General features: G+C 45.9%; 1 protein-coding gene across 1 annotated transcript in view; it reads left to right on the top strand.

Moving 5' to 3' along the window:
* Window positions 1-7,950, top strand: part of LOC146175218 (carbohydrate sulfotransferase 8-like) — a 35,380-nt gene extending 27,430 nt beyond the window's left edge. Inside the window, exon 3 of the mRNA XM_084584660.1 lies at window positions 7,230-7,950. Coding sequence (XP_084440786.1) covers window positions 7,230-7,515 — 286 coding nt within the window. The 3' untranslated portion in view covers window positions 7,516-7,950. The remainder of the gene's footprint in view (window positions 1-7,229) is intronic.
* Window positions 7,951-12,122: the final 4,172 nt, after the last annotated feature.

Here is a 12,122-nt window from a genome sequence, read left to right as displayed (position 1 = left end):
CCTTTTAAGCAGAAACATCGCTGTTCGGGACGACTGCAGGTGACACAGTATCATGCGCGTCGCTACTGATCTTGTCTAGATCGGCTTCTCGAGTGATCGGAATGATTGGGGATGACGTAGTGCGCCGCGCAAAGATGGAACCATTTCGTGTCCATACGAACTTCCAGCCATGCTCGTGCTTACGGGTAGAAGCCATGCCTAACAGTTTTTTCATAGCTGGACATAGGTGCTCATTTATGAAAATGGGCTCATCTGAAGTCAGGCCTAGGGTAGTGTTTGTTACTCGTTTCTTTTTAGCAAGTTGAAGAACTTTGTCACGTTTTTCACGGCGTTGAAATTGAATAATATTTTTCTTGTTTGCATCTTTGGTCGGCACCCTGTGACACACATCAATGTCATTCCGCGTAATAGGTTCGCCAATTGCCTCACCAATTTCCTCAAGCACCTGTGCAAGATCTTCATTTGGCTCCTCCACTACTCCTTTGATTTCTAGGTTTCTGTTACGCGAATATTGTTCAGACTTAATGAGCTGTGCTTGAGTTTCAGCCAGGTCCTTCTCGGCCTTCGAAAGCCCCTGCTGAAGCATTTGGTTCTCCTTTTTCAGTTCTTTGTTTTCGCTCAAGCTTACATCAAGTCGCTGATTTGTCTCATCAAGCGACCTGCTCATGAAGTCCATGCTTTCTTTCATTTCATCAACAGAAGTTTTCACATTCCTCAGTTCGGACCTAAAACTGCGTTCAAGAGCATCCTTCAAGCTTTTCAATTCTGCCTTCACTTCCTCTCTAAAATCCTGGAATAACTTCGCAACTTCTTTAGCCATGTGAAAAAAAATGCAAATAACAGCAGGCTAGAAACACGCGTAGTGAGCGAAAAACCTAACAAAGTTGTTCCAAGAAGGCAAGTTAACTCTCGTACAAAGATTTTGAGGCATCGCTCACACAATCCGAGCCCTTTTTTTTATAAAGAACGCTTTTTTGAACTCCCGGGCTACGCTATCCCTACTTCCATCTAGAACAACTGTTTCGCGTAAACGAGGCATGCATTTGCATTCTCTGCAATGAAGTGCTAAATTAGAACCAGTGCCGTTTCCAAGTGAGCGCTCGTGTTCCCTTAAACGTTCGTTCAAGCACCTTCCGGTTTGTCCGATATAAACTTTGTCGCATGTAACCGGAATCTGGTATATCACCCCTTCCCTACACCTGCAGAACATGTTAGCATGCTTCACGCCACAGTTTTGTTCTCTTCGTTATTCGTTGTTTATCCTATGACACATCGTAGCTAGCTTGGAAGGGGCCGAAAACACTACAGGAATCTTATACTTATTGGAAACGTTCTTCAAATTATGGTCTACACGGTTGGAATACGGGACAACGGCTGGTCTCGCCCTCCTGTTGCCTTCCTGGGTAACATTTCTCATTTTGCCTTTAACTTTTTGGAGCAACGCTTCAGTCACTGCCGATATCACTGTCTGCGGAAAACCTGCTCGTAGTAGCCGTGCTGCCTGCAGTTGGAAGCTTTCCTGCGTGCAGTGCTCACATGATCTCATTATTGCAGGACCTAATCCTGATATGGCTATCGCTCGTTTGACTGTTTTTGAGTGAGCCGACTCGTAGGACAACAGCCCTTTTTGACTCCGAGGTTTGTACATCCAGCAGAATCTGCCTGATTCCAAGGAGAGTTCCAAGTACAAAAACTGCAATTTCTTGTTTTGTGGCAATTCACAAGTGAATTCCAAACCATGACTGAGTTCTTTAAACGTATCTAGAATTTCATTCGCAGCGGCTCTGTAAGTTGGTGCATCTTGCCTGCTTAGTACAGTTCAGTTCAGTCGTTCAGTCGTGTCCGACTCTTGGTGACCCTATGAACCATGTCAAGCCACGCTTTCCGGTCTCTCATTGTCTTCCTAACACCGCATAACTTCATCTGCAGTGCCTCGAGGATGCCATCTAACCATCGCGTTCGCTGCCTACCCCTTCTCCGGTGACCCTCAACCTTTCCCAACATCAAATCTTTCTCCAGCGAATCCTCTCTTCTCACCAGATGACCAAAGTAGCTTAGCTTTAACTTTAGAATTTGACCCCCCAATGAGCAGTCAGGGTTTATGGTCGACAATATCGACTGATTTGATCTTCTGGCAGTCCAAGGACCTCTCATGTCTCCGCCAGCACCACTATTAAAACGCATCAATTCTTGGGCGGTCAGCCTTCTTCATAGTCCAACTCTCGCATCCACACATCACAACTGGAAAGACCATAGTACGAGTTATACGGATCTTGGTTGGCAGAATAATGTCTCTGCTCTTTACTAGGCGGTCAAGGCTAACCATTGCTCTCTTTCTCAGAAGCAGGCGTCTCCTAATTTCATGGGTGCAGTCTCCTTCCGAGGTAATCTTGGAGCCCAAGGAGAGAAAATCTGTCACAGCTTCCACTTCTTGTCCATTCGTGCTCCATGACTTGAAAGGGCAAGACGCCATGGTCTGTGTATTTTTAATGTTCAGTTTAAGCCCAAACTTCTCACTCTCTTCTTGTACGCGCATCAGAAGTCTCTTGAGTTCCACTTCATTTTCTGCCATTAAAGTGGTATCATCCGCATACGTTTTCCAGCAATCTTCGCTCCAGCTGAAGACTCGTCCAGACCGGCCTTCCTCATGATGCCCTCTGCATATAGGTTAAATAGGCAGGGTGAAAGTATGCAGCCTTACCTCACTCCTTTCTCAATCGGAAACCAATCAGTAAGACCATGCCCAATTCTGACTGTGGCCTCTTGTCCTTCATACAGGTTCCTGAGGAGACAGATGAGCTGAATTGGAACTCCCATCTCTTGGAGAGCTTGCCACAATCTGCTGTGATCTACGCAGTCAAACGCTTTCGCATAATCAATAAAGCAGAAGCACATGGGTTTCTGGAACCCTCTTGCTTTTTCCATGATCCAGCGAAGGTTGGCAATTTGGTCTCTAGTTCCTCTGCCCTTGCGAAACCCAGCTTGCACGTCCGGAACTCCCGATCCACATACTGCTGCAGCCTACATTGGACGATTTTCAGCATCACCTTGCTAGCATGCGAAATAAGCGCGATCGTGCGGTAGTTGGAACAAACTTTGGCACTGCCTTTCTTTGGAATGGGGATGTAAACTGACCTCCTCCAATACTGTGGCCACTGCAGGGTTGTCCAAATCTTCTGACATAATGTATGCAGAATGTTAACAGCGTCATGGTTGAGGTTTTGAAGCAACTCAGCTGGAATGCCATCAGTTCCGCTAGCTTTGTTCTTAGCAAGGCTGGCTAAGGCCCAGTCAACTTCACTCTTCAGGATGCCCGGCTCGAGATCAGTAATCACAACCGTCTTATGTTGGGTTTGCACATCCGGGTCCTTTTTGTACAGTTCTTCTGTGTATTCCTGCCACCTCTTCTTTATATCTGAGGCTTCAGTGAGGTCCTTGCCTCGTTTGTCCTTTATCACGCTCAGCTTAGCACAGCAGCTTCCTTTGATATCTTTGATTGTCGTATACAGAGCTCTTGTGTTCCTTAAATGGCTGTTGTCGTCAGCTGCTTGGCACTGTATGTTCAGGACGGCATCCTTATCTCTCCTTGCTGTTTTCTGAAAATCCGCATTAAGAACCTTGTATCTTTCTCTTTCCCCCATTCTTCTTTCTCCTTCCCCCGGACTTTCCGGTCGCTTCCCGACACATCCACAACTGAGCGTCCTTTTGGCTTTAGCCCAGCCGCTTCATTCGTCTTGGAGCTACTAGGAATCGCCCTTTGTTCGTCCCCAGTAACATGTGGGATGCCTTCCAACCTGGGGGGCTCATCTTCCGGCGCCATATCATTAATGGTATTGTGACTGGCCATAGGGTTTTCTTGGCAGGAAATACTGGAGTGGGTTGCCATTACCTTCTCCAGTGAATCACATTTTGTCAGAACTCTCTGCCGTGACCTGTCTATCTTGGGTGGCCCTACACAGCAGAGCTCACGACTTCATCGAGTTTCGCAAGGCCCTCCGCCACGACAAGGCAGTGATCCCCTTCATGGATCACTGCCTGCCTAACACAACTAAAAAATCGTCGACATACCGGAAAACCTTTAGGACTTTGCTCTTGTCAAACCTATCATCCAGACTCCTGTCCACTGCTGCGAGAAAGATATCACTTAACTCAGGCGCTACGCAGGACCCTATGCAAATTGCTTTTTCTTTATGTACACCCGATTGTCAAACTCGACCACTGTGGCACTAAGGAAGAATTCCAACAAAGATAAAGAACTCTCCATCGAAATACCGGCTGAATTTGGAAATGAAAAACTTTTCTTTTCAATACAAGACTGAACTGCCGGGAAGAGATGTTTGTGTAGAATAGAATAGAAAAGGTCCTTAGCATCTACCGAAAACACGCTACCAATACTTTTGCATGATTGAAAGAACGCACTAATTTCCGTCGACTTCTTTGTTCTGAAGGGATCATCAAGGACAAGCGAGTTTAAATGCCTTAACAGGTATTGGCTAATGAGCTTTTGGGAAGCATAGCGCTCAGTAACGATACACCGGAACGGTGTCTCTTCTTTATGGGTCTTTGCAGTGAAAAATATGGTAAGAGTCTTTTCTTTGCACTTACTTATTAGCATATTTTTCTTAGCATATTTTTCTCAGCATATTTTACACTGCACTTAGCATATTCTTCACTGAAAAGACCCATAAAGAAGAGATACCGTTCCGGTGTATCGTAAGGGCTTTATAAGCTAGCAGGGCTGTTGAAAGTCAGCGTTATAAGACAGGCCGCCTCGCGAGCACGGCGGGCATGGGCCTTTTAAGCCGCGTCTGACGAAAACATGAGGAGCCAGGGCTCTCAAGCCTCTTTAGTTTGGTAGGATGGGAAGGAACGTAGGGACTGGATTGGTATGCCCAAACCATGTGAGCTAGAGACTTCTCTTCACACTGCGGATGCTCACGCTTATCGTAGTGAGTAGCATCTATGGTGGACTCCTGAAGGTGTTGGTTTGGAGTTACCGCAGAACATATTTGTCGCCATTCGAAAGCTTGCTTTGCAGAGGGGGCGCCTACAGTGCGAAACGTTACAGTCGATAATGCCTCATAACCTTGACTGTTCTCGCTGACCTAGCTCTTCATAGGGGGAGCGAAGGGTTAGTGCCCGGATGATAAGCATGTAGGGAGCTACGTTTGCCGCTTTTTTCATTGGTAGTGAATAATGAGCAAGAGCCCAAACGATGCGTCTAGGCTAGGGTTCCACGTGGTCCCACGGCCAAGTTGTAGGCCTTTGTGCAGCCTCTGTGTCCCAATCACAAATATGTCACAATACTTCAGAAAAGTCGATTTTCATGTGCGAAGTAGACTTGCCTCAACTTTGTAGAGCCGTTCCACACTTTGAATTGTGCCATGCGATCGAAGAGGTCAAGCCATTCTTCCACACCTTCGGCTGGCCGGCCGTGGAAGAAAGCGGCTCAGGAGAATGCACGAACACGAGAGGCTTCGGCTGGCTTCATCTTCAGAGGCATGGTCCGCTTAACTGGGATGAGAATCTCCAAGTGGTAGTGGTAAAGAAGTGAGCACTATCGCGGAGGCTTGAATTTTACTGGAATATGCTCTTTATTGGGCTGGCATTCACCTATTATAGAACTAATCAGTTCGGCGACTGTTATAACAAGTTCTCGGCGAAGGTCGAACAACGGGTTCTCATTGCTTTCGACACCACTCAACAAAAAATAATTACTCATTGGCATCCAACCAAGCGAAGCCCTACGGCTACAAAGGAAAGCTAGAGCTTTCTCAGAAATTTCATAGAGAAAAGTTCGTCCTGGACCGGGGGCGATTCTTCTTAAACTACAAAAGTTCTGAGAAAGTTGTATAGATTTCCTTTGTAGCCATGTGGCTGCGCTTGGACGGGTGCCAATGAGCAATTACTTCCTTATAACAAACCTACTCCACCTTGGAGGCTTCCCGTCTCCTAAAATATTTGATCAGTGCTCAATTTAACGCAGGCGCAGAAACATCTAGACAAAACAGCCAAGGCATGCTGGAATATTTCGGAATAATACGGAAACAGGTCTCGACTTCGATCATTCCAGACTAATCTCGGTGCCCCCCCCCCCATCTCACGCTACAAAAAAAAAATGACAAAGACGGGTTTCTCTATAGCGAGTATGGAAAAAGAGCGCAAGATTGGTCCGTTCACTAGAATCACAGTGATAAGGCCGCACGTTGGCGGCTGTCTAAAATAAACGTTCGCGTCAATATATGACTTTCAATGGCGAATATCGAGTGACTGATTAGAGCTCGACATTTGATGTCAGAAACCGTGAGGGAAATCGCGACTTTCTAGGCCCGATGAATGATGTCGGCCCGATAAAAAGAACCCATTGACGTGAGCACTGCGTGCACGAACTCCGCAGTGTTGTTGAGTGAAAAAGCAACGGCGGCCCTTGGAAGGAGGATGCAATAGTGGTAGCAATGTTGTGATATCATCGTACATCATTTGAATGGCAATAAAGCTTAACGATAACCAAACTACGCTCAACCTTACTTAACCATGCTTAACAAAGCTTTCGTCTAAGGCCTAATCCCCACCATTAGTTTCCCAAATAAGTGTCTACTTTTTCCAGTGTGTAGGGCGAAAGCATCAGTACTGTATGCAGCATAGAAATGCAGGTTAACAAGTACATGCGTTGGTATAATTCTAAGGAAGTAGTTCAAAAAATGTCCGTCTAAATTCGTATGCTATGGAAACCAATAAGTACCCGTAAGTTATCCTTAATATGACGACTGTCTGAAAGTGTTCATTATAATGGCTAATATTGGCAACGAAGAAACTATCACTTCAAGAAAAAAAAAAGGTTTTTGTTTTATTAATATGAGTTTATTGCAACAGAGGAAGACAAAAAATACAAGGTGGCTGCTTAGCGCAAACGTTTTTCTTCTCGGTATGCTTGCTTTGTTCTTTATTTGTCTAGATTTAACCATAGTAGTAATGGCTGCCCAAATTAACATATGATAAGCACTGATACTGGATACCACAAGAAACATAAGGAAGTCTTCAATATTTTAATGAATGTGGGCATAATGTGCATTCCGTAGAGAGCGTTGACGTATGACGACGTGCTGAGACTATTCGCATGCTTATTTTTACATGCTTTTTCGGGATTACAAAGTGCATTCTGAAATCTCGGAGCGTTCAAAGTTCAATCCTTACCGACGTATATAGAAGGCACAACTCTGTGCTTGCAGGTACGACATCATTGGGAAAGTGGAGACACTCGAAGCTGACCTGAAGTACCTGTTGCCCAAAATCGGACTCGCGGGATGGACCTTTCCGAAGAAGAACGCCAAGAGCAACTTCCACGAACACGACCCGATAGGGTCCTCCAAGCGCTATTTCGCCGAGCTGTCACGCCAGCAAGTGCTTCAACTGTACGCGATATACATTTACGATTTTGAGATCTTCGGATACACTCTGGAAGGATTCGCCAGCCCTGCCGCGTGGAATCAGTTCACAAATTTAGAAAACTTATAACTGCACATCGTACTTAACGTTTAAGGGCATAAACTGCTATAATATGTTTGTTCTTAGTGTACAGATGCTAACAGGCTGTTTGAGTGTTCAAACAGTTGTCTGAGAAGCCAACGAAGGGAAAGTGTTGAAAATGTTCTGCGTTTGACTTGCGATGCTTTGCGCAAGCGCATCAGAATACACATGCAAGCATAAAAGGCACCAGAGCACTGTTCCGTTCGCACAGGTTCGCATTATGAGTTAACCTTGCTTTTTCGCTTCTGCGTACAGTGCTTCAGCGCCCTGAAGGAAAGCAGTCGCATGGGCACATCGTGTTATCAAGAAAAAATGAGCTGAATCTTAATTTGTAGTGCAGTATCTTAGAACTTGATCGTATTTTTGCTTTCTCCTTGCAATGTAATCAAACAGTAAGCGGTAAAACAGTTTTGGTTGGTTGGTTAGTGGGGTTTAACGTTTCAAAGCGACTCAGGCTATGAGAGACGCCGTAGTGGAGGACTCCAGAAACTTCGACCACCTGGGGTTCTTTAACGTGTACTGACATCGCACAGCACACGGGCGCCTTGCTTTTCGCCTCCAACGAAAAGCGGCCGCCGAGGCCGGGATTCGATCCCGCGTCCTTGGGAGCAGTAGTCGAGCGCCGCAACCACTGAGCCACCCCGGCGGGGTGTAAAGCAGTTTAGTATAGTGTATTTGAATCATCGTAGGATTTGGTTGGCTAGTACTGCGTCATAATTTTACCCTCAAAAACTTTCCAAGAGCACTGGGAACCTGCAGTGGAGAAATGCGGAGCATTCCTGCCGCAAACGTTATATCGCGCGCCCCTTGTAGATTTTAGAATGCGGAAATGTGATAGCAACTACATCGTTGGCGACATTCTGTAGCAAGCTGCGCATGTTCTTTTATGTTTAAGACGAAAGGCTATATAAGCGCATTGTGAAAATCTGGAGTCGGTGAGCGAGATTCCGCAAGTGGAAGATACCGCGCCTTCCCTTTTCTGTAAACCAATTGTAGAACGCCGGTGAACATTGGTGCATTCAACGGTACGGTGGTTGTATTGGACAAGGAGCACGCAATGTACCCTGCGGAGCAAAAACGCTCAGGTTTTCGAATTTTTCCACTGCAGATCATGGTGGGCTCTCGGACACAATGACGTCACATCCAACATCGACATAACTACACCATTATTCCGGAGTCCTCATAAGTCATTAGGTCACTTAGCAAGAAGTGAGCTACTGCGTGACTGAAAGGGAGGTATCACGTGATCACTTTGAACGTTTTTATTACTCCTGTTATATATTTCTAAGTCCGATTGACTTAATTGGCTTTAGTTATTTATCTAAACACCCCACATGGACCAAAACTTTCCCTCGCAACATTTTGTTATCTTCTATCGACTACAACCATATTCCTTTTCCTATAACCCCTCACTTTGTTACCAGAATATTTTCTTCACAATCATCATCATCATCATCATCAGCCTGATTATACCCACTGCAGGGCGAAGGCCTCTCCCATATTTCTCCACTTAACCCGGTTCTGTGCTAGCTGCATCCACTTGACCCCTGCGAACTTCTTAATCTCATCCGCCCACCTAACTTTCTGTCGCCCCCTGCTACGCTTTCCTTCCCTTGGAATCCAGTTTGTTACCCTCAGCGACCATCGGTTATCCTCTCTTCGCACTACATGTCCTGCCCATGTCCATTTCTTCTTCTTAATTTCCACTAGAATGTCGGTAACTTGAGTTATTTCTCTGACCCACTCTGCACGCTTTCTATCTCTTAATGTTACCCCTACCATTTTTCGTTCCATAGCCCTCTGGGTTGTCCTCAACTTATGTAGAACTCTCTTGGTTAGCCTCCACGTTTCAGCCCCATAGGTGAGTACAGGCAAGATGCAACTGTTGTATACTTTCCTCTTGAGCGATACCGGTAAGCTGCTAGTCGTAATCTGCGAGTGCTTGCCAAATGCGCTCCATCCCAATCTTATTCTTCTTGTTATTTCCTTTTCATGGTCCGGATCTGCGGTTACTATCTGTCCTAAGTAGACATATTCGCCTACTACTTCCAGTATTTCGCTACCTAATGTAAACTGCTGTTCCTTCCCGAGGCTGTTGAACATTATCTTAGTCTTCTGCATATTGATTTTCAAGCCTACCTTTCTACTTTTTCTGTCTAGGTCATCAATCATTATTTGCAGTTCATCCCCCGAGTTGCTTAGCAAGGCAATGTCATCAGCAAATCGCAGATTACTGAGGTATTCTCCATCTACCCTTATCCCTAACTGCTCCCATTCCAAGTCTGTGAATACTTCCTCTAAACACGCCGTGAATAGTACTGGGGAGATTGTGTCTCCTTGCCTAACACCTTTCTTTATGGGAATTTTGTTACTTTCTTTATGCAGAACTATGGTTGCTGTGCAGCCACTGTATATATCTTCCAGTACTTTCACGTACGGCTCGTCTACCCCCTGATTTCGCAATGCCTGCATCACCGCCGATGTTTCAACTGAGTCAAATGCTTTTTCGTAATCAATGAATGCTATGTATAAGGGCTGGTTATATTCTGAGCATTTTTCTATCACCTGATTGATGGTATGAATATGATCGATAGTAGAGTACCGTTTCCGAAACCCTGCTTGATCCTTTGCTTGATTGAAGTCTAAGGTTGTCCTGATTCTATTAGTGATTACCTTAGTAAATACCTTGTACGTAACATTCAGTAAGCTGATTGGTCTGTAATTTTTAAGGTCCTTAGAGTCCCCTTTCTTGTGAATGAGGATAATGTTTGCATTCTTCCATGGTTCCGGTACCGTCAATGACACCAGGCACTGCGTATACAGGGTGGCCAGTTTTTCTAGCACGATATCCCCCCCGTCCTTCAGCAAATCTGTAGTTATTTGATCCTCTCCAGCTGATTTCCCCCTTTTCATAGTTTCTAGTGCTTTCTTGACCTCGTCTTTCGTCACTGGTGGAACGTCTGACTGTTTTTCCCTACCGCCAATCTCATTACGGTCCTGACTACTTTGGCTACTGTAGAGATCTGTATAGAACTCCTCGGCTACTCTGACTATCTTGTCCATATTAGTGATGACATTGCCCACCTTGTCCTTTATCGCATACATCTGGTTTTTGCCTATGCCCAATTTCTTCTTTACCGCTTTAAGGCTTCCCCCGTTCTTTACAGCATGCTCAATTTTCTCCATGTTATACTTCCTTATATCGGCCACCTTGCGCTTATTGATTAGCTTTGATATCTCGGCCAATTCGATCTGGTCTGTTGGATTAGAAGCTTTCATACTCTGGCGTTTCTTAATCAAATCTTTCGTCTCCTTAGACAGCTTACCGGTATCCTCTCTAACTATCCTACCGCCTATTTCTACCGCGCACTCAGTAATGATATCCCTGAAATTATTGTTCCTTGCTTCTAGGGTAATGTCGCCATCCTCAGTTAGAGCTGAGTACCTATTCTGTAGCGAGATCCTGAACTCTTCTGCCCTCCCCCTCACCGCTAATTCGTTGATGGGTTTCTTTCTTACCAATCTGTTGCGTTCCTTCTTCAGATTTAGGCTAATTCGGGACCTCACCATCCTGTGGTCACTGCATCGCACTTTCCCGATTACCTCTACATCGTGCACAATGGCGGGGGTTGAACACATTATGAAGTCGATTTCATTTTTAGTCTCTCCGTTAGGACTTTTACTACCCGGAGGTAGTAAAACCGAAGCGAAGCGGTGGCCTTGTGGTAGAGCATCCGCCTCGCATTCGGGAGGTACCGGGTTCGATCCCTGGTGCCGCCGGGTACCCACCGGTTTTTAAATGGGTACAAGCTTTCCCCCGGCCTGGTGCTCGGCTCTTCTGGGGTGAAATGCTTGGGAAAACGGGTCACGGCCCAAATAGTTGCGCCGATGTGGCAGTGATTCGTTCCGCCATCGGACAACAATAAGTCCGCCTTGCGCGGCAACAGCCCATTATGTGGCCCTTTTTTACAGCTCACACAGTTGGGCTTCGAAGGCACGGGCTCCTTTTCCAAGCCACGAGCCCTGGTAAGCCGAGCACCAGGCCGGGCCGTGTCTTGTACCCATTTGAGAAAACCGGTGGGTGTCCGGCCGGCAATGGGAGTCGAACCCACTACCTCTCGTAGCCGAGGCGGGTACTCGAGCCTGGGGCCTCAAATATTTTCCTCAGGATTGCGTCAAATAAGCATTAAAAACGCAATGGTAGTGCAGTCTTAGCGACGTTCGCTATGGGGCCGAGTGGGGGGGGACTTAGCCACCTTAAAGGGGGGAGGCAATGCATGCTGGCGGCCCCCTCTCGCTTCCCTGATATTTATGCCAGGAATATATGGTCAGTATTGAAAGTTACCAGCAGCACACTCAACACGGGCAAGCTGCTGAAGCGAGAAGGCCGCTTTCACTCCACAGAGTGCTCAACAACAAATCAAACATCGGAAAATGAATTAAGCAGCGTCTTTGCTTGTCTAAGGATGGAACACGCAAAAGCAATTTTTAGCGCTTGCTAAGCTAGAGTTGCTTCGTATTGCTTTGCCAAGTGCTATCGGGTGTTTTAACCTGATGAGAGGATGAAGAAGGTCTATTAAGTATTTTATTCCCCC

The sequence above is a fragment of the Amblyomma maculatum genome, chromosome 11 (assembly GCF_055883805.1).
Source record: "Amblyomma maculatum isolate TAMU_Amacu chromosome 11, ASM5588380v1, whole genome shotgun sequence".
Lineage (NCBI taxonomy): Eukaryota > Metazoa > Arthropoda > Arachnida > Ixodida > Ixodidae > Amblyomma > Amblyomma maculatum.
The sequence above is the reverse complement of the archived record's forward strand: the minus strand, read 5'-3'. Positions and strand labels throughout refer to the sequence as shown.